The sequence below is a fragment of the Cygnus olor genome, chromosome Z (genome assembly GCF_009769625.2).
Source record: "Cygnus olor isolate bCygOlo1 chromosome Z, bCygOlo1.pri.v2, whole genome shotgun sequence".
In the NCBI taxonomy this organism is placed as follows: domain Eukaryota; kingdom Metazoa; phylum Chordata; class Aves; order Anseriformes; family Anatidae; genus Cygnus; species Cygnus olor.
This window is the reverse complement of record NC_049198.1, coordinates 18,055,986-18,083,586: the sequence shown is the minus strand read 5'-3', so window position 1 is coordinate 18,083,586 and position 27,601 is coordinate 18,055,986. Positions and strand designations below refer to the sequence as shown.

The window sequence follows — 27,601 nt, the reverse complement described above, 5'->3', positions numbered from 1 at the left end:
TGAACTGGTGGGATATGCCAAGGAAGAAAGAATTTCATTTCATTCAGTTTGGAGCTATCCCCATTAACATGGAGGATTAGATATAAGATTTTAAAAATATGAAATCATTAACAAGAGATTGTATTTTGTTGGTTAATACTTTCCTCCCTATTGTTTGCATGTAGCCTTACAGTAACCACCACGAGGGGGCAGCTGCAGCACATTGCTGTGCTGGCTGAGGTCTTCATTTCAAGCAGGAGTCTATAGGTCTTAGGCAATTAGTTAATTACACAGTGTGTTTCTTCAAAATCTGCAAAACATATTCGGAGTTACGAAACACTCCCATGCCATTTAATGCACGTGTACTTGAAGAATTTTTATATATTAGAAATGTGCAGATATACCTGTAACCAAACTAAGGATGCCGATTAATTAGGTAGACAATCCCAGTGTTAAAAATGAGAAATTTGGAAGATAATTAAATAATTTCTCGTGTTTCCATTTAAATAATCTTGGGGTGTGTTTTTCAAATTTAAGGTTGCTCATGAAAACAGCTCTTCATCTGAGATTGTGTTCACAGTAAGACAGCTACCAGTACATGGATACATTCGGAAATTTTCATCAGAAGGAAGTTATCTCGGTGCCGACCAAAAGCCAGTTCTGACCTTCACACAGCAAGATGTTGATGAGGGCAAGGTTCAGTATGTGCAGACAGTTTCTGACCAACTAAATGACCATTTTTCTCTGGATGCGACCAATGGTGTCCAAACAGTGAGTGGAATAGAAATATCTGTAGACATCATTCCCAGAGTGATTCCCTTGGAAGTACAGAACTTCACAGTAATTGAAGGTGGCTCAAAAGCCCTGTTGGAAGACTATCTAAAAATTTCCAGTAGACACTTTGCAGGACTCAGCTGTGAATTTATTTTAGTTGAGCAGCCAAAGCATGGGTATATTGAAAATTCTCGTGTTCCTGGAATAAAGTTAACCAAATTTAGCAGAAAACAGGTAATGCCTTTAGATTCACTGTGCTGTAGTAACGATTCTTGTTTGTTTGTATTGCTAAATGTGAATTTTTGTCTCAAGTGGGAGGGTTCGGTGGGAGGTGGTGAGATGCATGAGTTTGAGCTTTGTTTTTGTACCAGAGATAGTGCTGCAGTTGCTCTCTTGTCAATTTGAGTAGAGAGGTAGGTGGACAGTTTTCGTGCTTCACTCCCTTCTGTGCCACTGGTCACACATACTAGTGTGCCATAATCATAAGAAACCAATGAGCAGCTTACGCTAGGTAAAAGATGTTGGAACTGTGGAAACCTAAGGCAGGCAGAGATTACATCGTGGAAAAAGTTGACCAGAGGAAATGGTATGTAGATTGAACAAGGAGGGAAGTGGAAACAATATGTATATTTTTAAAGTTATTTCTTTGCTCACAGAGAATGTGTATATGCATGATAAGCTAATTTTCAGTTTGTTAGTTCTAAGAAGCAAAACTATATAATAAGTTACCATCTGTTACTACTCACTATTTTCAGTTTATAACTCCAAGGAAATGTTGTGGTAAACACAGTGGGATTGGATTTTCCGTTTTTCCTTGAAGGCGAGTGCAAATGAATTCTTGGAAGTCATAAAAAGTTGAGGCTATAAATCCAGATGGGCCTGACTAGATTTACATGCTTATTTTTTTTTTTTAATGTCACATTCATTTTCTTTTAGCTTCCTCATTTTTCAGTTTGTTCTATTTTTCAGGTGGAACAAGAATTAATCTACTATATTCACGATGACAGTGAGGAGCTGACGGACAATTTTACTGTTATAGTAAATAATACAGAATTGTGGAAACAAAGCTCGCCCCAGACTGTGTTTGTAACAGTTAAAGCAGTAAATGATGAAGCTCCTGTTATAAAAGTTAACAGAATTCTTCAGGTATGTTTGTCATCGTTTTAAAATGTTGATTTCTAATCTGGTATCATTGAATTTACTTTCATTAGCAGAATGTGAGGTTTGCATCTCTTGGAATATTCAGTGCAATAGTATTGGAATATTCGTTGGAATGCAGTCCTGGGATTTAAATCAAATAGTTTTAATGAAGGGATACAGTACATGGGTAATTTGTATTTAGGGTGAAGAATGAGGAATGTTTAGGGGAGGTCATGAGGAATGTTTTCTGCTGCCGTAGTGTAAAGCAGACTAAGTTTATCTAGAGGGCCCACTGAGCTTTTTTGTAACTTTAAGGATACATGAAGTCTCTTGGGCTAACAGAGGGCTTTTGGGGTTGGGCAGCTTGTACCTTGAGCAATGCTGTGTTTCCATGTTCTTCGCTAGGGTGTCTTCAGGGCTGTTAATAAAGACAGCTAAGAAAAGTACCAAGAGTACTGATAATGAGTACAAACATCTTACTGTTGCCTTTGCATGGCTTTCAGCTCCTGTGCATCTTGCTATTAAATATACCGAAGGGCCAGACCTGCTGAGGTCTGAGGAGCAACCTGCTGTTGCTCTTCCCTGAACCCCCAGTGGGACAGAACTGGAGAAGAGAACAGCATTCTCACTTGCACATCATTAGATAATTGACTACGTGTTGGGTATTCCTGATACAGAACAGGAATGTTCCCTTAGTAAGACTTTCACAGACTTTAAAAAAGTTCTAATTATATAATAACACAATGCAGTCAGTGAAAATCTAGGCTGGTGGAGATCACTGAGGTATTATTGCAGACACTGAAGCTATTATTGTTTGATATGGTGAGGTAAAAAAAGCATGTGTTAACTTGTTTCTAGTTCCTTCTCCCTGCCAATTACTGAAGAAAATTGTAAAATTGTAGGCTGATGCTATGTTTTTTACTCTTAATAACCATATCTGGCTTTTTAATCTTCCAGTCATGAAAAAAGTCACTACTGTCACTTCAGTGCTTTTGTGGTTTTGTTTTCTTTCTCTTTTGCTCTTTTGTTCTTTTATTGTCTCATTCTTCCTCATCCCCCTTTCTCTCCCCTTCCCCATCAGGTTATTTTGAGGCTGCGTCATTCCCAGTGCTGCAGTTTAAAAATTGGTGGCACCTAAAACAAACATTTAATTTTACATGTTTAGTCACGTGTGCCTTAGGCAGAATGGATTACTGTGGAGATGACCATAGCTTTGAGTTGTGTATGTAGCATTTTTGCAGCAGAAAAGACGTAATTTTTAAGCAGTGATAGTGGTAATACCGTGCATCTTCACAGTGATGGCAGCAAGCCTGTGATAAGCTGCAGATGCCCACAGCACAGGACACCCTACCCTATGCAGACAGTGCTGGTAGAAGGGCAAACTGTCTTCGCAAGCATTCAAGTGGTAAAGTAAAATCTTCCTTGGTTAAATTAATCACATTTTTACTCTGTAGATGTCAGCACAGCACATGGTAATGTTTAGTAGCAGACAAGGGGGATGTATGTCAGTCTGATCTCTTTCTGTGTCTCCCCTCTGGTACAGTGCAGGCTTTGAACTGCCCTCTGTTCAGAGCACTGAGCCAGTGTAGTGCACTGCAGTGCATCCTGTGGCTTTTTCTAAAAATGGCTTTTAAGTCCAGGCTTCACAAGAACAATGTAACACAGCTGAACTTAGCCAAAGCTGGTCCTCTCTGCTGTGCAGGCAGTTTGCATATCCAAAGCCATGATGCTGCCTTTGTGCCTGTGGCTCTGCCGGTCACGCGTAAGCTTTTGCTGAGAAATAAGCTTTAGTTTTGTTGTGAGTGTGTACTAATAACACACATATGTTGGATTTGTGTGCACGCTGAAATAAAGGTGGCAGTTGAGTTACGTACTGGGAGGAATACACTAAAATCATCCTTCTTCAAAGCAACCTTGCACATCCCAAATAGGTGGGAGAAAATGGATTTTCCATAGTGCTGCTAAATACTGAGATGAGCTGGGCATTCCTGTGTAGGGTGGTACTTGGTGGCCTGATGTTCTAGCCAAGCAGACTCTGCTCCTCAAGGACACTGCTAGCGGTGAATGAATGTTGAGTAATAAACTGTGCATTGCTTTCAAAAAGGCGGTACTTCTGGGCATCTGTAACATCCCTTATTCAAACCACTGTGTCACAGAATCACAGAATCATCTAGGTTGGAAGAGACCTCCAAGATCACCCAGTCCAACCTCTGACCTAACACTAACCAGTCCTTCACTAAACCATATCACTAAGCTCAACATCTAAACGTCTCTTAAAGACCTCCAGGGATGGCGACTCAACCACTTCCCTGGGCAGCCCATTCCAATGCCTAACAACCCTTTCAGTAAAGAAGTTCTTCCTAATATCCAACCTAAACCTCCCCTGGCGCAACTTTAGCCCATTTCCCCTCGTCCTGTCACCAGGCACGTGGGAGAATAGACCAACCCCCACCTCGCTACAGCCTCCTTTAAGGTACCTGTAGAGAGCGATGAGGTCGCCCCTGAGCCTCCTCTTCAACCATTGTATATGTTGAGGTTATGAACACCACAGAGGGTTTCAGAAGGAAACACAACCCAATATTTTTGGGGTTGTTTATGGTATTCTTTAGGAAGTGAAAGTAATTTATTTATTTTTTTCCTTTGGCTGAGAATTTATGACGTGCTGAAGTATTTACATTAATGTAACGTATGAGATACAGAAAGTTTTATTCTAGTGAAAGCTTTTGTTGTGCGTGCTAGTAATCCTTGCATTTATTCTATAGCTTTTCCATTAAAGCAATAAATGCTTGTGGGATTCATATACAGCAATTTATACATCATCTCCTAAAATTCTGGTTGGTTGTATTGTTTTTTTTTATGTTTTGTTTGTTTGCTGTAGTGGGGACGGGAAAGGGTAATGTGATAATTCTAAGATAATCAGTATCCTGGCCTTATTTGCTCCATTTATTTCTGCATTTAAACATATTTATCAGTAGTGATGCTCTGAAATGACTGCATCATCTTGTTGCCACAAGAGGGCCATATTTTCCTAATAATAGATTTGTTTTAAAAAAAATCAAACACTGATTTTTTTTTCTTTTCTTTAAATCATTCACTTAGTAGAGTTTTAAAATGGCTGTGAATATAGAGTGTCTGGTGGAGTATGTAGCACGGAAGGAATAACTGATAAGCTGAATGCTGTAAGCAGAGCAGAATGGATCATTTCCCAGTGGGCAGGGTCATGAGCCTTTTTTTGGACCAGGTCTGTGGAATGTGTTAGGCAAATGCACAATTAGTGTATTGCTACATCCTAGAAGTTCAGGTACAGTTTTCATGGTGCTCTTCAAGGAGGACTTGATCCCAGATGTGGAAAATAAGCCACTTGCACAGTATTTGCAGCACTCTGAGTGTCCGCTTCCCTGCAGCCCTTTCCAGCTCTTGTATCTCCTTTCATTCCTTGAGGATCATGTTACAGGTCACAGAGGACCTCAGTATGTACAGTACTTTAAAAAGCATTGTGTGTTAGTGTGCTGGAACAATTGAAATAAACACTGGCTTTATAGGAAAAAAAAGCTGATTGTTTCCTTTAATAAGATATTTTTTTTCGAACTTACATTTAACCCGAGTCATATGTAATAACATTTGCACGGTCCTTTCTTGTGCTTTTGCATATTCTGTATGTGATGTCTTATTTTCTGTGCAGAATAGTCTGAATTGAGTGCTACTGGCATGAGTCAGAAGGGTCTCATTATGAAACTAGTGACACTGATGTACTCATTTGGTGCTGCTTTTGGTCAATCAGCCTTTGCTTAGTTCTCATCCTGTGTTTTCACAGGTGGCATCTTCTGTCAAACCTAGATACTAGTAATTGCATTTCAGAGAAATACATATTTCAAGGGAGAAAACAATTTCCTGGTTGCAAGATGTTTTCTACTACAAAATGTAACGCATACGTTTCCAAACTTATTTTCCTAATTAGAAAATACATAATTTCATTTTAGTATCTCTTCTCCTGTGGAACATATTTTGAGCCACAATCTAGGCCAAAATCTTTCTTCTGTTGAAGTGTCATGGAAAAAATCCCAGTGTGTTTAAAAAGAAAAACCCACAGGGTTTCATCCATAGTTTTTATTAAAAAGTAATATTGATACTTAAGGAAAAATCTGACTGATGATTTTGTTTCTGGCAGAAGTAAAATGCCCTTTTCTCAAGGATCACATTTCCTCTTTAATCATTTGGTATGATGTTTCTACCAAATATTTGTTATGTGAGGCCCTATGAAGATAGAGAGGAATGATGCAGTATGTGTTTTGAACCTCAGTATAAGTTTTTTAAAGGCTCAGACTTTTAAGATTATACACTGTGATACGAACTCTGAATGGGAAGAATTGACATGGACATTCTGAATATTTAGAAATTTTACTTCACTTCGAGACAAATACATATTGTCCTTTGTTAGTCTTAGTACTTTTGTGTATATTCTAACAATATACAGAAGAGATGAAGAGCAAAGTGAGCTGTTGCTTATCGTTTCCAAATAAGAAATGATCTAGTGAGATGTGAATGAAGTTGAAACATCAGTTCTTTCTGCTCAAAAAAAGGATCTGTCAGTTTGTGTGTATCTTAAGCTAAAAATAAATAAATAAATAAATAAAGCATGTTGATTTACTAGAAATAAGTGCTAGGTTTTGTAGCATCTTCCCAAATACTAGTTATTTATTTTATCTGTCTGCATGACCTTGCAAAGTGCTAAGCAGCTGTTAGAGGTGATGGTTCTTTCCTCTGCCACTAGACTGAGCATCTCTGTGGTTTGGTACACTGAAAAAGGGCTTTTAGTGCACTGTTAAAAGGAAATAATGCAGCAACAAGTGTTCCATTTGTATTAGAGATTGTGCTGTCCTTGGACTGTTTTTCTTTCTTCTTTTTTTGCTAGTGAAAGTGGAGTGTATTGAATGCTGTGACTGCTGTGAAGTACATGACTCCAATATTCATGTGTATGTGTTGGATGGGAACTCCTTGACTCAGTTATCAAAATACAATTTTGCTATGTTTGTAAGAGTTTGGGTAGTGCTTGACAAATAGAGCACTTGTGCTTCAGCTTTCAAAAACCGAAACTGATGCAGTGTATGTTTGCTTGTCTTATTTTGTGATCTTGTTTTCTGAAAACCACATGCCAGCATTAACCATTCCAGTCCATAATCAGAAATTTGGATGGACAATAAGGAAATCTGTCATAGCTGCCAGTGCTGTACAGCATAAATCTTTATTCTTTTTTTTTTTTTTTTTTGTCTTCTGTGTTTCATTTGCATGCATTTCTTATTCTTTATTTTTTATTTATTTTTGTTTTTCTAGGTCTGGGTGGGTTCAGTCACAGAAATAACTGCTGATGACCTCTATGCAGAAGATAAGGACTCCTCACCATCAGAACTGATATATTCAATTACTCCACCTAGCAATGGGCACTTGGCTCTGAAGGATTCTCCAAACAAGAGCATCCTTAGTTTTACTCAGGCTCATATAATGGAAGGGCAGCTGTTATTTGTACACAATGGTATGTAGTTTCAAAAAATACCACCTGTTGACAGTATACTGCTCCTATTCAGTCTATTTGTGTTTGTAATCCTTTGAGGATCTCCTTGTCATGTCACAAAAATCTCAGACTGCTAGTTATGTGATACATGGTCTCACAACCTAGACAGGAAGGGTCTCATACACTTAAACATATGCTCACCAAGAAAGCCTGGTGTTCTGTTGGAAGAAGTACTAGTGGTTCAGTTGGTAGCAGTCTTCTCACTGAACCCTTTGTTTGCACTAAGGGAACATCACCATGCAGCTTTCAGAGATATAAAATCATTGTTTTTGACCATTGTCATTGAGAATCATGTGATTTTTTTATTTTTATTTTTGACTTGGTGCACCGCTGAGTTATTCATGGACTGGTAGTCTCTCAGATACATGTCACAGTACCCTCATGTTCCTAAGGAGCTCAAGGCAATAAAGTCATGGCTCACCTGGGTAATGTGAACCTCCCTTCACTCTGTGAATGAATTCAGCTTTAACCATTGACTCTTTTACGCCAGTGGTAAGAGCTAGAGATTGGGTTATTTATGCTGCTGCTACAGAAAGAATGTGTGGACCGTATGAAAGAAGTCAGAGTAGCCTCCTGGATCCTTAAGTGGCAGGCAGTGCTTAGAAGCTGCAGGAATGAACATCCCAGGGGGGTTCCAGTCTGAGGAACACGTGGGGCTTTTATGAGGCAGTAGCTGCTATTCTCCTGGCCCAGCTCTATTGCTGTATTGTACCAGCTGGAAGGAGGAGAAAGGAGGTGCTAGAGAGGGAATAAACCTTTCTGCTGTGGGCAAGGAGATGGAAGAGGTCCAGAACTGCCTCACCAGCCCTCGGGTGAGATGGAATTACTTCCAGGGCTCCCTTGGGTCCCGCAGTCACTTTCAGGTCTGTGTTGTGGCTCCATGAGGCTTGCTGCAGGTTAAAGTGCTCTAAAGTGCTCTTCCAGTGCAGTATCTTGCTGAGTGCATATGTGTTGTTGAGGTTGCTTTACAAGCAGCCGTTGGTGAGCTGTTACTATCCTACTCAAATAATTTGGTCAGGAGATGAAAGGTCAAGCACATAGCAAAAGTGAGCCAAGCTGTTTATGTTGTTCCAAGAGAGGCTTTGATATGTAAAAAAACTCAGTGGTGGTAGGAAGATGGTAGCCTGAGTGTGAGGAAATGAATTCACTCTGTGTTCCAGAAAGGGTGAATGCACATCTGTAGCCTTAGGAAGTGAATCTTGATTAACAAAAGTAAAAACAATAGCAAATTTCATTTTTCAGTGAGTGGGAGTGTGGGATGTACAGTAAATTTGAAATGTAAAATTTCCCAGGTCATGCATCAGCTCTTGCAGCTGCTCTGGCAGCATCATCACCTTCAGTGTTTCAGAAAGCACTCTTGACATTTCACTTCTTTTCCTTCCTCAGTCTGCAATTTTCTTTCCTTCTTCAATCTGGACTGTTGTTGTAAGTGTGCTTGCTATGCTAATCTTATTCCCAGCCTTGTCCTGGAGCCTTCCCTTACCTGTTGGTGTCACGATGCTTCTTAACCTCCTTTTCAGCTGCTCTGTCCCTCACCTTCAGTCTTCTGTTGCCTATGAGCTTCCTTGGCTCCTCCTGGGAAGTACGTCCATTTCATGTTCTCCACAGTCTGGCTTCTACTTTTCCTATTTACTGTGAGCCTTTCCAAGGGGAAGAGCAGCATCATCTCAGTTGACTGGCTCTTCCGCCCACTGGCATTGCTTGCTCCAGCTGTCAGAGGGCTTTTTTAACTGTACATGGCACTGACTCTCTATCCTCAGGGTCTTTTACAGTACAAAAGAAAGATTGCTTTTATGCCTTTAACATTAGTCTTCATAAATTTTTCCCTTCATCTTTGCTGCCTTGTGAATTACATTAAGCTGCTTATTGTCTGCTGTGAGTTTCAAATCTGCCCCTTTGTTCTTAGGTTTTCCCCTTAAATCTTTTGTTTGCTATTGCATAATACAGAACCAGATCATACCTTTCCTTTTCTGTACCACTCTTTCAGTGTGAGAATGCCTTCCCTTTTCCACCCTCGCTTCCCTCCAGGGTGATCCCGTCCAGCTTTTGCAGTTTGGGGTCCGCCCTTAAACCCTGCCGCTGTTTTTTCGTAGTGCAGAACTGAACTGACCTCTTGTGAGTTCTGAAGCCTCAGTGTCTTCTCAGTGCGGTTTTTACAACACTCATTCTGGTGTCCTTTTTATCACCTTTGATCAGATATCCCTTTAAAAATTAATTGTGTTAAAACAATGCATGCTCCTCCCTAGCAGCAGGATTTAGTTATCTTCCTGACTCTGTCAATGACAAAATGTCTGATTGTGTCAATCAGACAGTTGCTCTACATTAGCCAAAAAAACAAGTGAAGCTGAGTAAGCCTTTTTCGACCAACTTGAGGCAATTAGTAGACTCTTAAGTGCCTCTTTAAATGTGCAACTGCTTGTACATTTTTATGAAAAGAAAACATTAGAGAATAAAGACTTTAAAAATAAGAAAACAATATGGCATGATTTTTCAGAGCTGCTTTGGTGCCTGGCTGAATATAAGAGCATTGCTTAGGGGAGTTGTGAACTATAATCTTAGAACCCACATTTGATTCTTCTGGTAGGTTAATTTAGAGTTAGGCAAGGAGTTCTGATCTTTAAATTAAAATACGTGGCAACATTTCACTTTCAGGATACGTATTCATGTAGCAATATCTCGTAGCTACATTAGGCAAAACAAGCAGGAGGGTAATGGTACCCATTTGCAACAGTTAATATTTTAATTTTTCATTCTTTCTTTCTACCTAATTAATCACTCTGGGCACCGTCAACATAAAGCCAGTCTTAGGAAGCAGTATACACCTCAGTAAGTCAGTTTTGAAAGATGCACTTTTACAGGAATCTGCCCAGTCTCTTGGAGGTATTTTGCCATTACTGTGTGCCAAAGTACATATAGGTCCTAAGATTAAAGAAAAAAATGTGCATTTATTATGAGTAAACATAACCTCTGAAATAATTTAAGCTGTGACAACATATCCTATTCAACAAAGCTGAAGGAGAGCAAAGAAGCAAAGCAAACAACCTGTGATTTGATCCAGTCCTTTAAATGTAAATTGAGATGGAAGAATATTCTAATAGTTTTTCTCCCCAAATTACTTTTATGCCAAAAATGACTGCTTAAGTGCTTGGGTCCTTCTTAAGAGGTAAAAAGAGTAGAAAATTTGGGAGCCAGTGTCTCTCCAAATTTAACTGGGTATCATGTCTGCTGAGGTCAGTGAGGGAAAAAGGGAAGGGGCACTCTGCTTATTTGTAGCTGTGTTATATATGGCTTTCAGTGTAAGTAATAGCCAGTGGTTCCTCGTTGGTGTGCTGTTCTCTGCATTATGAATTTATGTAATTCTAGTTAAGATACAAAATTGCTGATCAAAAACTGCTTTAGAAGGATTCGGGATTTATTTCACTTGTAGCCTACAGCAAAAGGTGTCCAGTGTGTATGTGTTTGGATGAAAAATAGAAAAATAAAAATAAATGTAATTAAAAAAAAGAAAATAAGATTAAAAATAAATAAATTTATGTTTTTGTTATCTACAGGAGCAATGTCTGGAGGCTTCAACTTTCAGGTAACAGACGGCTTGAACTTTGCACCACGACAGATTTTTAGCATCACAGCTCGGACTTTAGTTGTTAGTCTTGAAGTGAACAAAGGACTCGGAGTCTTTCCAGGTCTGTGTTTAACACCTTATCATGATTTCGTGCACTTGATAAAATTACATAGGTGACCATGTATAGCTGTACTTGGAAAAAATCTATCTCTGTGCTTTTTAAAAGAACAGTTATGTTGTCTCAAATGTTTTTATTTTACGGTCTTTACATTTTTGATATGCCTGTGTGCTTGGGGTGATGGAATTTGGCAGTAAAATATATAAGCACAGTGTGACAATAAACACTGTCTGCCTAAGCTCTCAACATTCCTCATTCAGATTAATTTAAAAGCTCTATATAATATTCATAGAATTAGAGGTGCAAAGTGCTGCTTAGAGTATTCAGGCTGCTTTAGATGGTTGGGATTTTTGCCTGGCAAAAACAGTGAAGCTTGTGTCCATTGAACTCTGAATAGCACACTTAAGCTCACCAGGTTTCTAGTTCACTTTCGTACTGTTTGAGCAGAGTTATGGAGAGCGGTGGAGACTCGCTGATGGATCAGAGGGATTGAACAATTTTAATTTGTATTCATGCATTTGCAACAAGCTGTATCAGCAGCTAAGTACTATGTTTAAAGAAGTTGTACTCCTGCAGGAGTTGATGAGTATGGAGATTCTCACCAGAGCCATATATTGCTTTGCATTAGCAAGAGTAATCCCTCATTGAGTTAGTAATCTAACATTAATTGCAGAATTAAAGGAGAAAGAAAGATTAGCCTTCTCTCAGCAACATCTTGTATCACACTTCATGTTTGTGCTGCCTTCTTTTTTCTCTGAACATGGTTCATACAGCCAGAGGGAGATGGGAAAGCTCTATAGGTATTAATCTGTGTCTTGATTTATTAATTTCATGCAGAAGAGGAGCACGTCAGTTTCTAAGACTTCCTGAACATAAACTGCATAAACAAAGGCTTGCAGCAAAAGCTATTTAAACACAGGCAACAGAAAATGAGATTGTAGCAGCATGATCTTCTTCAGTCAATATAAATGAGATTCACATAAATCCACTTAAAAGGCTTATTAATCTGTGATTTCAGTGTGTAAGGTTGCCTCAGGCACAGGGATTTACAGGAATTCCATCTTAAACCAAAGATGGTTGTAAGAAAACTGTGCCTGATACTTCTATAGAAGGAATAGTTTCTAGATTTTCTGTCCATTCTCCAGCTTGGAAGATAACAGTACTTCCTTCAGCGCTGCAGGCTGTATTTGTCCAAGCCTACAGTTTCTGCTGAATTGTTGCTTGCTTAGAGTTAGCAGAATTCCTTTAGTGGTTTTAAAAAGTACTACTAGCTTTTGTACCTGTTCTCTTTCTGATATTTTTAAAGACATTCTGGAGCTGTACAGGTTTCAGTGGTACTTGCTCATTGTGGAATGACAATTAAAACGGTGATGGTGCCAGTTGCTTAACTCCTACACATAAAGACAATAGCCAGTGTTTTGCTATATTTTATAGCACTGTGGGAAATGTTAAGAAACAGCTTGAGGAATCTTCCCTATCGGGAAGTAAAACTTGAGTATTTTCTGAAGAATTTGCCGTGTTTTCATGACTGGGTATAAACTATTTTCTCAAGCATATTGTTTTGCAATTTTATAACAGCATGTACTGCTCTCTTCTTGTGAATTGAATATAGCAGGTTTGTTTATATGGTTTAGAGATTTCTTCTATCCAACAGCAGGTCATCTTATTCAGTGTGCTCAGTAAACAGACTGATAGATACATGAGTTTGTCTTACGTACACTAAATAGCTAAAATGTGAAGAATTGCTCTCTTCAGGGAAGCAATTGACTGAAGAAGGAATGAGATGAGTTGTGCCTAGAGAAGAAAAAACATGCAGGTATTCAAAAGCAGAGCTGTCAAGGCCAGTCAGCACACATGATGATCCATAAGTATTTAGCAGTGATAGGCAGAATGCTCATACCAGAATAGTTTCCCAATTGTAAAAGTAGGCAGTAAAAACAGAGGCCAAAATTATTAGGTACTGATAACAGCATTACGCCATTGTGTTCTGCATGTATACATTAGCTTGGCCCTACTCTGTCACCCATCCCCTGTCTTTGATTCTTTCTGCAGAATTTGGGTGGTGTTATTTTGTGATCTCTCTGCTCCTGCGTGGGGGAAGAGGCAGGCTGTGCTCTCACTTCCCTTTCCTTTACCCAGTCTGCTGGCTGGCAAATAACCGTCTCCTCCCTCTTGAGGTGTTGGACCAGAGCAGAACCCCTGCAGGTGCTGGAGAAGGTTTTTCATGTCTCAGGAGAAAAGTGTTCATCACTCACAGGAGACAGTTATATTTGGGGAGGTTCCCATTTCACAGGAGAGTGTGAGAGACTTCAGTGTCCATGGCCCTGCTTGGTATTTCAGCCTCTGCTGTGCAGTGAAGTCCCTCATGGTCGAGCCCCAGCTCCTGAGAGAGGTCAGGGCTGTTGGGAAGGACCAGGGGCTTTGTGAAAACTTGAAGTAGTTATATCCATCAGTACAGTGTAACCGTGTTTGCGATTTACTCTGTCTTAATTTGTTATGGCACTGGGGCCTGATTTGCATAAATAAAGTTATTGAGAAATAACTCTGTTTGCAGATACACGTGGTCTGATGAACTTTTGCTCTCTGTTCTACATTCCTGATCACATCTGGTGTAGACTGAACATGTGGTCAGGCTTCCCTTTCTGCCTGTCACATAGAAGAGGGAGAAGAACAGTAGAGAGAAAAGAAGGGAGACTTCTTGTATTGGATAGTGTGAGAGGATTTTTCAAGCCCTAACGGACTGCTTCACTTTTCTAAGCAATATGGATACAGAGTGGCAGGGGAAGGTAAAAATGGGAAAACAGCCAGAACATTTCATTTTGTAATAGCAACTCCATTTCAAAGTAGATGTGATTTGAGCCAGGGCACAACTATTTGTAAACACGCAGAATCCTGAGATTATGGGTGGCTTGCAAAACATTTGCATTCTCCAGTTTGCTTACTCACTCCCTCCTCCAGCCGCACCCCACCCCACCCCCCCGCCCCTGAATTTTACAGGAAAAAGATCTTATTTTGGTTTACTCATCTATAAACACTGAGCTTAAGTGGAGATGGATTGATAATGCAAACCTGAAGGATATGTATTGCTAGTGTCTGAAATTCTGCATTGATACCTATAAAAGCTTGTTGATGAGGAAAAAAATGTAAAAAGGGAGGCAGAATTGGGGTCAGGGAGAACAGGCTATTGCTCTTCTAAAAGTATTAGTTAACATCAGATTTAGTTTTCTGAGTGTATATCATCAGGAAACAGTACATCAAAAAATCACTAAACCATTTTTTTTTTTTTTCAATTTTATTCTAGGAAACTATTAAATTTGGTTTTATCACAGCTATGTCAAAAATTGTCATAGTTTGGCTAAATTCCAGAAAGCTCTTTATAATCTTTAAGTCAGAAGGTACTGGTTAATGCAGTGCTGTGTATTAAAAGGATCCCTCAGTCCTCCATCCATCTTAATAATACTTTATTTCAGGCCATTATTTCTATTGTACAGTGTCCTTCCTGTTTGTTTAATTCAGTATTTACTTTTAAACTTCATTTAATGAAAATTGTCTTTCATATTAATAAAGTGTTGTTCGAGTTTCAGATAATAATTTATTTTGGTGTGCGTGCATTCACTAAAAATTTGCTTTGTTAAGGCTTTTCTCAGCCAAATCACCCAGCCTTCTGTGCGCAACTGGGATTACTAAATACATTGCCAGTGGTCACTTCAGCTGGAGTTTGAATTCAGTTCTAGACATGTGATACAGGGACAGGGCTTCTTACATGTGCACTACTCCTCGCTTCGGGTTGCCTTTGCAGAAACTAGAATTTAGCAATTACATGTGCTGAAGAGAACTGTACTTTTTCATTGCTGTAAGACAAAGATACTTCATACTGATGTGCTTTTTGATTGAAAACATTGTGGAAGAATTGTGTTATTTGGAAGTAACTGGAAAAAGGGTAAACCTGCTGATCTTACAAAACATTATTAAAATGCTAAATAGAATAGCTAGATGAAAGGGTGATTTGTACATATAAAAGTTTACCATTTTGTGAAAAATTGCTGTTGCAAATCTAAGGTACTTTTAATTGATGGTTTTTAGGTTCCAGGAAACCTATTTCACAACGTGATCTGAAAGCTGTAACCAGTGATGTGACCAATGCAGGAAACAGAACTATAACTTTTATGATTGTAACTTCCCCCAAACTTGGAAGGCTGATCAGAGTAAATTCTGATAATACCACTCAGGAAATCCTCAGTTTTACACAGTCTATGGTAAGCATTTACTTTATACTGAATAGTTCAGTGGTAGATTGTTACTTCAAAGGGCATCCCAATTGCTTTTTCCTTGCCTGGTCCATGTATATCTGTTTAGTAACTGAGCATATGTGACCCATCAGTGCGATTGCCCGGATTTGCTGTGTCATTAAATATCTGGCATGTAGTAATGAACGCAAGAAGGGCCTTTGTTCCCCTCTCTTTGGATACTAGCAGAGTCTTGGCAATTTCCACTGTTTTGCTTGTAACAGTATTTTTTGAGAAGAGCTGTTTTGGTGCCGTTAACGGGCAGTCAGAGGTTGGAAGCCTTGACTTTCTGGCAGAAGGAGTAGCCTTGTGCCGTATGAAAAGTCCAAGTAACAGATTCATTTCAGCTGTGCACAGTCCTCATGGGTGTCCCCAAGAGGACTTTTATTGACTTGATTGGCTGTGATATTAAGTGTTTAAAGAATCTTAACTGTGATGCAGGGTCCCGTACTTGAATGACTAAAACATGGCAGCTCATGTAACTTGATGGAAAACATTCTTTTGCAACTGAAATGACTTACGTCTGTGTGCTAAGTCTTAATGTAGCTGTATGCTCTGCGCACTGTAAGTTGTTCTCAGAAAATCTTAGCAAGGGAGATAGAAGGAGCTCGACCATCTGACTTTACAGAAGGAAAAGTTAAGAAACAATTTGGATTTAATCTATGTTTACGGATTTAAAAAGTGACTGTTTGACCCGGTAAATGAAATCATTAGAAAATCTGTTGTTTAGAAATAGAAACTTGACCAACAAGACCGAGAAAAAAGTTGGCATTCTTATTAGTTATTACCAAACTTTGAAACAACCTGACTAATGACACTGTTTTCTTCTGTTCCTAAAATGAACGTTTTTTATGAGCATTAAATGAAACAGTTAAGCATGTCAGACAAGATCTTTCAGGTGGAGTTTTGAAGTTTAAATCTCTTTGCCTACAGATATAGTCTACATATGTTTATTTGATAGTGTCATGTCAGAACATGCCACTTTTTCTCTATAGCTTTAATTCTTACTAATGTGTAGATAACTTTGCTTTGAACTTTGTAAATTGTGTAAGGATCTGAGCTGTAATAATGTGCGTGCGTCTTTTCTCTGTTGGAGGTATTTGTATTGGCCACTTTCACTTCAAACAAGTAGAACTAAGTGATTTATTGCAGGTAAAATTAAGGTATCCTAACCAGCTCACTGTTTGTTCTGGCAGAGAATGAAGAATAAGAGGAAGAAAAAAGATCCAAAATAAACTTTCACTGTCTAGTGTGTTATAGCCACATGAAGTTAAATATCAGTGAAAAAATGACAATGATATTGCAAGCATTGTATATTCTCCATTACACAGAGAATAAGAATTTTGATTTCTGTTTGGTAATAAAAGGCTTGTAAATCTGATTTAATCTGAAAGTTTTTGAGTTAGTTTTGTTGTTTGGCTTCATTGGCTTCATTCTGTATTATAGAACTTGGAATTTTACTTCTGAAAAGTAGTATGCAACTAGATTAAAAAAGAATTTATTACTTTTGCTGAGGTGCATCTTCCTTATGTCCAGTGGCTTATTGCCTTGTGGCCAAAAAAAAAAAAAAAAAAAAGATAGAAAAAGAAGCTGAAATCAGTATTGCATTCCAATAGTTTTTCAAGAGCAGTTGCCAACATAAGGAAATTAATTGTTCTTTAAATTCAATTGAATAACAGTAGTTCCTGAGTTGTTTTTTCTCTTGGACAGGATGTTCTATGATAACTTAGAAGTATTTTCATTTTGCAGCAAGCCACAATTTCATCATTACATGTAAAGTCATGTCAGAGGTAAACAAGGCGATGCTAACCAATTCCATTTTCCTGTCAGTGCAGATATTAGCATGGACTTGCGACTTAGTAAAAAAAATTAGAAAGATTAACAGTTGATAGCTAAACACCACTGAATTTATAGGATGTCATGCCTATTCTTGTCACATTAATTTGCTTTCTCCAAATTGAAGTCCTAGAGGCATGCTTTGGAAGGTTATCTTGAAACAGCACAACATTTTAATACCACTTCTGTATGTTTTGTTTTAATAACCATTAAGGATTAAATCAGTATAGGGAAAGCATAAACCTGGTGAAGTGCATGTAGGATTTTATCACATCAGTCTGAATTCTATGGACAGTATGGTCAGATGGTTTTGAAACTGGTGAGAAAACTTGCTCCTGGAAGCCTGTTTCCCTATACTTGGAGGGGTCTGTTTCAGTGGTTTCAGGATTAACTCTGTCAGTAGTTACAGATTCTGTAGTGCTAAAGTGCTTCATCCATGATAGCAGCAGGGATTTTTGGATTTCTTTTTCGTACCTTTCAAGCATATGTCATGGGAACATGTGCTAATAAGTTCCTTCAGTTTGTTTGCAAAGCTGTGTAACCCGTGTTACAAGTTGTAGACTTAAAACTGACACCATCTTAGACAGGGATCTCTTTGGCAACTACAAACTAATACAGGCAAGCCAGGTCAGTAGTTGCCTGGGAAGTTGCCAAGGCTTTAATAGGTAGCTGTCTTTTCTCGAGGTCAGAGAAGAATTATCAGGCAAAGCTGGAATCTAGTGAATGAGATATAGCAAATGTTCTAGTCTTGTAGCTCTTAGGAATCCTATTGAAGTTTCAGTGTATGAAGGTATTGATCTTAAACTTCTGGTGTAGTTTCAGCTGATGAGAATCCTAGTATGATAATACTGGCTTTTGCTTTTGGGTCTGAACAGATGAGTGATTATATCCAGCATAAATCTGTTTTTCAAGTATGCTTGTCTGGCAACACTGAGTATGTTCAAAGAGAGAAATGCAGGATAAGAAAACTTCATAATATAAGCTACGTACACAGCCATTGTGTGTGAACTAAGCTACAAAACCCTTTCTTGAACAATGGTCTTACATTTTTTTTCTGTCCTTACACTTCTGTATTTAAATTTAATCTCCTCATATACCTATTACTGTCTTTACCCCAAAACAGGTGAATGAAGGTGTGATCATGTATGAGCACTTAGATGCAGAGTCAGCTGGCTGGAGTGCAGAAGATTTCTTTACGTTTACTGTCTCCTCTCCACCGTCAGCTCTGGACCTCCAGGTGTTCCATATTGTCATTTCATATGAAATTACCAGGCACGGTCAGAACAGTCGTCTTCTAGCAAATACCGGTAAAGATGCTGTGCTGTTTGGGCCTTCTGATTGTTTAGGATCTGTCAGCATTCCAACAAACAAATGAGAAAAAATGAAAGATAATTTTTCTTTGGTAGCAAATGACTGGAATACTTTCATCACAAAGTATAGTGTAGATAGTAGTTGCATCACTGCATCTTTAAAAATGCGATTAACCACCTATGTTAGATTCTTCCTACTGCTGTAGTGGGTACCCTCCACTTTGCTGTAATGATAGAGATAGTGAAAGAGAGTCGTCTGGAGATTTGAGATACTGATATTTCTTTAATCATGCTCTATGATCAATAGAATATGTAATCTCTTATATGCAAGTCTATTTTAAGAATAGTGATAATATATTTCTAGCCATGACGTTTGGGAATCAAGGATACCATGAAAGAGAAATATTTGATTCCATACTCTCTTTTTTGAGCGTCATAAATTTTTGAAACAGATTACCTAATTTCTGAAACGTTGCAACTATGAAACAAGCAGTTTCTAAGACTCTCTTTTTCTTTCTACTAGGTACCGTAGTCCAGGAAGGAGGTAGAGTGTTAATCAACAAAACAAATTTAGATGCCTCAAATCTGTTGATAAAGCTACCTGAGGTACAGCGCTCCATGTATGAAGTCTGGTATCAAGTTGTATCTTTACCCCTACATGGCGTGATTATTGTCGGAGAAAGAAATGTTACAAAAGAAAAACCTAATTTCTCCCAATACATACTGGACAAATTTGGAATTGTGTACGTGCATGATAATTCTGAATCACTTAGTGACAATTTCACTTTTGCTGTGTGGTTAAACCTAAAGACCAAGTCTGCAACAAAGCCCCAAAGTGAAGTTTTGGAGGAGATATTTAATATCACTGTTGTTCCAGTGAATGACCAAGCTCCAGAACTGAAGACTAAAAGGCTGCACTTGAAAGTCCTGCAGGGAGATGTGTCAGTGCTGGGGTCAGAGAATCTGAAAGTTGAAGACCTAGATAACAACCCAGCTGAGCTTAAATACACCATAGTTAGCAACCCCAATAATGGTTATTTAGCAATGAAGAGCAATCTCAGTGTCTCTATACAGGATTTCACACAAGCTGATGTCGACAATGGTATGGTTTGGTTTGTACAGGATGGCAGTTCTTCCTCTGGCGTGTTTTATTTCAGTGTGACTGATGGTAAACATCGTCCTGTATACAAACTTTTCAGTCTTGAAGTAATACCAATTGCTCTTGTCCTGGTCAACCTTACCAATGTTGCACTTCCACAGGGTCAGACATCTGTCACTATTACTAACGTGCAGCTTTCAGCTGTCTCAAATGGAAAACGCACTAATATCATGTATGAAATAACTCAGCCTCTAAAGAATGGGCACCTGATGATTGGAAATGAGAAGGTTAGTAAATTTGAGCAGGCAGATTTGTACTCAGGAAGACTGTCTTACCACCTGACAAATCTCACTGTGTTCAAAGAAGTCCTGGAGTTTATGATATTCACTGCAGAAAGTAATCTGACAGGACAAGTACTGAACATCACAATGAAGCCTTTAGTGCAAGTTGTATCTGACATGCAGATTTCAAATAAAGCAGTGTATAAATTCAGAAGCAGTGACCTGGATGCTTCTGAGCTAGCTAATTTAACAAACAGTAATCCTAGATTTGAAGTGTTGGTGCCCCCATCTCACGGAAGAATTGTAAAAAAAAGGTTTGTGAATGATGCAGAGTTTGAAGATATTCAGACATTCACCCAAGCTGACATTGATAGAGGTGTTGTGCTTCTTGACATAGATACAAATATGACAGATGTTGATCTGTTAAATGATTCATTCACATTTATGCTCAGGGCAGATGATGTTCAGCCTGCTGTCGGCCATTTTGAGTATTCCATAGTGCCATATAGTCCTCCACTTGGGCAGGGTTTTACAGCTGAAGTGCCTTTAATAACCAGCATGACCACTTTAAAAATTCACAGTACCTCAAAGGATGATGCACCAGTTTCCTCCCATAATGATGAACCCACAGTAGCACCACAGAAGACCGTCCCAAGCGTGTTCCCAGGTCAGAATCGCTGGGGAAATCTACACGAGGAGGGTCCCTTGCTGAATCTAGCACTGGGAACGAGGGGATCTGCAGGGATTGAGGCCACAGATCGGGCTGATGCCAAGAGTCCCAGAGGGCAAGCAGGTGAAAGCAGCAACCCTTGGTACATTATTATCCCCCTGGTCCTGGTTTCTGTGCTACTCATCATTGCTGTTATTTCTGTGTGCATTTTGCTAATGTGTCAGAAAAAAGAGAAGGCAAAACCACTTGTCAAAAATCAAATGGATGTAATCCTCAGTAGTCCAGGTCATTGTCTGGAACGAAGCTTGACTGTACCTACTGTTACGGTGACCCCTCTCTTGAAGGGAGCTGAGCAAACTACAGCCTCGACACCGATGGCAGTAAGACACGAACAGTTACTTCCTACAGTGGTTGCTCCGACTGTCGAACAGCCTTTGCAAAATAGCTGGTTAAACCTTGATCCTGAAATGATCCAATATTGTCGAAAAACAAACCCAACTTTGAAGCGCAATCAGTACTGGGTGTAGTTCATGGTCAGTTTTAGTCATGCTAATTGAGGTAGAATGGAAAAGAGAGTATACATTATTGACATATAATTTGTTCTTTATCATGCTTATTTATTATAAGTCAAATGATGCACTGTTTGTTAGGTGAAACCCAAATACCTGCGAAATAATAATAAAAATCCTACTGGTTACAGAGGCCATAAAATAAGATTTCCAGTTCATACTTCAGCAAAATTCCCACCTAATTCAGTGCAGAATTTGTCACCGTAGATTTTGAGTGCATCCTGTGTATACAATATTTTTTATTTCCCATGACAGGGGTAAAGTAGAACCTTCTGTTGTGGATTATATATATTTTAACATAATTATTATTTTGAAGAACTAAGTTTGCTATAAAGATTTTGTGTACTCTCCTGAACTGTCATTTCTATTGTAAGAACTTTCAACTGTTTTTACAAGTAATTGTCAAGGTGCTAATCTCTTTAATGTCATTTTGACCTGGAGGCTGTTCAAAGGCCAGTACTAAAGAAACAAAGCTGTTTTATTTTGCCAAGTGTTCATCCGGGTCAGCAAACTTGAAATCTAGAATTCATCTCAGCAATAATTCTACAACAGTGGCAGTGGATAAGTGTTCTGGTAAAACATTATGAGGTGGTTTTTTTTGTTTGTTTGTTTGTTGCTTTTTTCTTGTTGTTTGTTTTGTTTTCCTTATTTGTTGCTGAAATCTAGTCTGTGATGTCTGCAGACTGGTAAAATGCATCCGTGACCTCTAATCTACATGGCAAAAACTATGTATCTGACAGCCTGTCTGCTGATTTATCTTTAGCCTTAGGTTATGTCTGGAAGTACATATCAAGTTTTCTATTCCTGACTAAGGGCTACATTCTGCCTTCAGTGAAGCAAGCACATCTATCTCTCTCTAGAGTCTGTGAGTTCAGCTAGATGACAGTAGCATCAAGTCCTTTGCTGCACACTAGCATGTGTTGAGGAACTAGAGACAGAAACAATGCTGTGGCTAAAAACACTCCCTTCTGAAGTTTCGCAATTTACCCTTCATCTCCTAGAATGCAGATCAAATGTGCCTTATACCCTATGACAAATACTACCTACTCTAATTTAGCTCTGCTAATAAGATGTGCAATAATTTCTCTGTAAAGGGGATATTTTTATATTTATGGAAATCCAAGCTCAATAGTGATATGCAGTCTCCTGTTAAGGTCCGTTCTTTCTTCCACTGAAAACTGCAAAATTCTTGTTGACTTCAGAGGACAAATTGACCACTGAACTTCTCATCTATTTTTGTACTTTCCTTTACAGCTTCCAATTAGCTTGCCTGTAAAAACACTGTGCTCAGTACTAAGATGTCTCACTGCTGCATTATTATTATTCACACTGGAATGGCATTTTCATCTGAGCCCAAGTACTGCTGGTCTTGCTTTTATAGAGTGAATGTATGGGACTGAACATCCTTGGTGCTATTCATTTCATGGTACATATTTGTTGTTGTTGCTGCTTGATTGTGTTTTTGACATTTATATATTTCAGCTGAGGGAAATTTTCACCCATGAGGAGGGCCAGACTAAGTCACTGCTTACTGCTGTGTCCCAGGAACAAAACACATGTCCAGCGGGGGCAGTCCTTCTAATCTTTCCCTCTGCCGCAGGCAGCCTCAGTTGGCGCATTTTGAAGCAGCGCATTGTTCAGAGCCCACTTCCAGGAGAGAGGTCAGTGTCTATGAGAAATATACAGGACACATCTTCAGCTGGTTGAGTTAGTACAGCAATAGTGAGTAAGGATGTGAACCCTTTATATGCTCAAACTAAAATACATTTGAGCCCAAATACACAATTTTATTTGTCTGTCATTACCATTTTCCTTGGTGCCACTGTAAGCAGGCTTGAGCTCACCCAGCACTGCCAGTGTAAAAGGCTGGGATGTTGAGATGTTCCAGATGGACTGCTGCAGCCCTGTGTTATAAAACTCTATATAGAGACTTTTTTCCACTTTTCCAAAGAAAATCTTTGGGACTGTTTTTAGAAACTCTCAGTCAGAGGGGTGGTACTGTCAGCTGTTGAAAGAACAACCCAGGATCCTTTGTGGAGGTGCAGTTGCACATCTGCAATTTCCTGAGACCTCTTCTGCTAGCAGCAAGCAAACAGCAGCTTCCTCCAGATCCCAGCTGTCAGCGGAGCATTTGCAAAACCCTTCTTCCAAAGCCTTTTAGCTGGTAGCAGGAACCTGATCCCTTTGTACCTCCTTCAAGGCTCCACTCCAACAAGGAATAAAGAACTATAATCCAACACTTCCTGGACACTTAAAGAAGCATGTCTAACACTTCTCTACCACTGAGACCTTCCTGTCAACAGCAAAACAAGTCATACTCCAACACCTACCGTGAGACTAAGTGATGTGTTTCCAATGCGGTACCAAAATAATGCTGCTGGAGTCAGGTGACAAAGTCCTGTGGACCCCTGAAAAACTGAATATAAATATGGAAGTGAAATATGTTGCTAACTGTATCATTGTAAAGATGAAGAAGCCCAAAGCTGCTGTGTTCATTGTGCAGTGGAGATGTAACATAAAGCTGCAGTAACGATGATAATGGCAAAAAATGAGATCACAGCATAATATTGAGTGAATCAAAATAACAGCAATGGATTTAGAACTCCAGAACAGAATGGACCTGTTGAATGTCTGTATTTATATGCTCAGAGCAAGAAATTGTACGTGAAAAATACTGAAAAGGCTTGTGCTGGCTCTTTTTTATGTAAGCGTAATGGACTAAACCCTTGTTTTCTATTTCAGAACATGCTTTTGCCTGTCAACAGATATTCAAGTAGATCAGGCAGTATGGAATTGTATTTTGAGTATTGGCTCAATTTCAAAAGCACTGAGATTTATTTATTTTTTTAATTATTATAAACAATGTAAAGGCCTAATTCATCAGTGAAGTGTGCCAGCAATGAGTTTGCTCTCTCAGTTGGTGCTGCTGTGATACAGCGTTGCCATAATACCTGCCATAGGTTGGAACATTCTGATGAGAACTCTATATGGAGAAGTATATTGTATCAGTCGTTACTGGGTTTCATATAAAATATTCTATTGCAAATTGTATTTGATAATTACATATCGTTTTTACTTTAATATCCTATCCTGAATCTGTATTAAAAAATCTGAGTGCCTTCATGTAAGCTCTCCCTGTGGACAATACAGAATAGTCTCTGGCAGAGGAGAGTTCATCTTTTTTTTTAACGTAGATATTTAATACAGGTGAGGTGAGCTGTTCTTCTGAGGTGCCCATCTCTTCTTGTCAACTCTAAATGAGTAAGTCTCATCCTCTGTTTCCCAAATAACTATCAATCAAAAAAGTCTACTGGAAAACAAATGATTTGTACTTATGGATTCCTTCTGTGATTCCAGGAACATAGTTAGTTTATGGTCAAGATCTGGTTTGAATTTTTTGGTTGTTTCCTTAGCCCTGCAGCTGTGTGTTTTATTTCATGAAGATGTGGTTTATGAAGGAATTTCTTACCAAATGGAGTTTTAAACTGCAGCAAAAAAAGTGCCTTGAAAATATATATAAAATCAATAAATTGTTTTGTTTATAATCCACACAGTTAGGTTTTTGTGTTTTCTTTGAAGACATACAAAGAACTGCAACACAAGTAGAGAACAGGATCCCACTGCCAGTAACAGTGTTCTAACGAGCTTTCAGATGTTTCTTTTTTAAATTAGACACGTGCTGAGGTCTGTGTTGTACTGTGCCCAGCATTGTGCCTCTAACATAATGCACATGGCCGGAAAAAGAGAGAAACTTCATCATGCATCCACCTGGCTGTGTGCAGCACTGGCATGAACATAACATGAAAATTAACACATTCGTTTGAACTGGCACAAGCAGCACTGTGTTTGGTGTATTTCAGGATTAAATTTTTTTTTCTCTTTCAACGCACTTGCTTAGAAGGTCTTGAAATATCAGTTTCTTAAATATTAATATACTAGTGCTGGCTTGTCTCTCTTTCATAAGGCAGTAGAGAAGCCTCTCATTACCTGTCAGCCATTTGCCTCAGTAGTGCTGAATTACTAAGCTGTTTTAATATTAATTGTGGGCCCGGTGTCTAACCAGATACTGAGAAAACTTAAGCAGTTGGTCTTACGGAATAAACTGGTGTGCATCTTGCTTGGCTGCCTCTCTGGGGAAGATCTGAGCATCTGAACTCACACTGTGAGAGTCCTGGCCCAGTACTAGAGCTGATTATAAATCGTTCTTCAAATGTTTTAGGTCAGAAAATGCTGATCAGTTTGACTTCAACAATGAAGAGGCCTGATATTGTTCAAATAAACTTTCTACTCCCGTTATACAAGAGCAGGATTGTTAAACTGGAGGAAGAATGACAATTTGAACAATTACGTGTTTTAGGTTGATACAATTTTAAACTTAATTTACATTAAAACTGCCTCCCAACTTCAGGATACTAAATTAAGATATTATTACCCACTTACCACATTAAATGCTTTGTTTGAGCTGTTTCTCATTTTTATTTAATCAGAACTCAGATGGTTTGTGGTTGTTTCTGTAACTTGAGATGAGGAATTTCTTTTTTGAAATGTCAGAAATTTTGGTGGCAGCCAGAGAGCAGCTTCCCCTGCACCATGATGCATCTCCTTGACTGTCAGCAAACATAGAAATCCATAAGCACCAGCTACAGCTTTTTCTGCAACAGTCTGTTAAGACCTGAGAGGCCAAATTCAGAAGTGAATCCACTTCAGTGTCCTAAGCTACAGGCCTACATTCTGCTTGCACCATTTTTTTTTTCAAGTCCACCCTCGTGATGTTATGTTGAAGTACATTCTGTGAATATTTTTAAATGGGCTGAAAATAATTGTCCTGGCATATTCAATGGAAACTCTATTAATTTATCTTCACTTGTTCGAAACAATCATTCCTGCCAGAGCTTGCGTATCCCAAATGCAGTCCCAGAACAAAATGTTCTTTCATTGGAACTGGTGAAATCTATAGTTTCACATCTGTTTGTAGGGAGACTCGGTATGGTGAAATGCTTGCTTTGCACGCCCATTTCCTCAATTCCAGTCTTGCTTCTTAGTTATTTCTGTGGTAATGCTTTTTACGTGCTGGTAACCATTACCTAAACATGAAGTTGTTTGCAGACTGAGGTTTTAGCTGCCTCACATTTTCATGGCTTCACAGAGAGGCGTCAGATCTCATAAATTCATTGGGGAGAAATGAAGACTGAGTTGACTGAGCACTGGTATGGAACGGGACTGAGCCTCAGAGCTTCCTGAAAGAGTAGAGGCAATAGATCCGAATAAATAAGTTCAGTTAATAGCAGATGACTGATTAAACTTTATCTTACATATCAACTTTTATGTATAACACAGGAAAACATAATGCTGAGTGAGATTCTAGAGAAGATTACAGATAATCAGAAGCATCAAAAGTGTGTATTTTATATACAAGTATAAGCTCAAATATGTATAAATGAGGTTGAATCAGTAAGGCAGAGACACATAGGAAGTTGGTTTCAGACATGCAAAGCCACCAGGGAAGCTGCCTTGTTAGCAGGAGCACTGGGGAAGATGTTAATTAAAGTCGGGTAGCTAGGAGGACAGGACAGAAGTGAATTTGCTGGGGTAGATGGGAAGTTTTAAAACCACAGAAGGTCATTTAGCAGTAGAGCCATGGGCTTGTTTGAAAGGCAGAGGTGGTGTGCTGAGCTGTGCCTGTGGGAAGAGAGCTATGACACGCCACAGGGCTTGGTGAAATCACCTCACTGCCAGGGAAGACCTGGAATCAAGATGACGTTTTCTTGACATTCAAGGAAAAAAAGCAGTTTAGCATTTTGCCTTTTTTTTTTTTCTCTTTTTTTTTTTTTTTTTTTTTTTTTTATGCATCTCTTTGTGGCTGGCATAAGACTTAGTTGAATTAAACCTGCCATGGCATGAACATATTGAATGTTGACTTAGAAAGGCTGTCAAGATGTCCAGTTGTGGGGATTCATCAGATCACTAAAATCCTTCCTTACATAACCATTGCCCAGTCTTGCTGAGCAGGGTTGGACAGGGTATAACAGATATTAAAGCCTGTTGGCATGAATATTGCCTCAAAAATAGAGCTACAGTGTTCCCAGTGTCTTGGTCAAAGTGCAGAAAGGAGCAGGGTAAACTTTCCTGAGGTTTTGACTGATTGTAATCACAATTACTGATTAGTGGTAAATCTCGTTAGTTGTAAATGCTGGAAGGTATTTGAAAGCGTGGTGATAAAGGTCCTGACTTGGAGCACTGAACTAATGCAGATGGAGATGGACCTGAACTTGGCCCCTGAAAGAAATGAAAGTAGCTTGAGGACTATTCACATTTACACATGGCTGCACAAAACACTGTTAAAGATCAGCTCTAGGACTAAGATTAGATCAGGTGCAGAAGCAAGCAGAAGTGGTACGAATCAGCTGG

General features: G+C 38.9%; 1 protein-coding gene across 1 annotated transcript in view; it reads left to right on the top strand.

Moving 5' to 3' along the window:
• Window positions 1-24,742, top strand: part of LOC121062358 (chondroitin sulfate proteoglycan 4-like) — a 37,780-nt gene extending 13,038 nt beyond the window's left edge. The window contains exons 4-10 of the mRNA XM_040542268.1: window positions 517-987; window positions 1,723-1,899; window positions 7,225-7,423; window positions 11,014-11,145; window positions 15,226-15,398; window positions 18,388-18,571; window positions 19,098-24,742. Coding sequence (XP_040398202.1) covers window positions 517-987; window positions 1,723-1,899; window positions 7,225-7,423; window positions 11,014-11,145; window positions 15,226-15,398; window positions 18,388-18,571; window positions 19,098-21,151 — 3,390 coding nt within the window. The 3' untranslated portion in view covers window positions 21,152-24,742. The remainder of the gene's footprint in view (window positions 1-516; window positions 988-1,722; window positions 1,900-7,224; window positions 7,424-11,013; window positions 11,146-15,225; window positions 15,399-18,387; window positions 18,572-19,097) is intronic.
• Window positions 24,743-27,601: the final 2,859 nt, after the last annotated feature.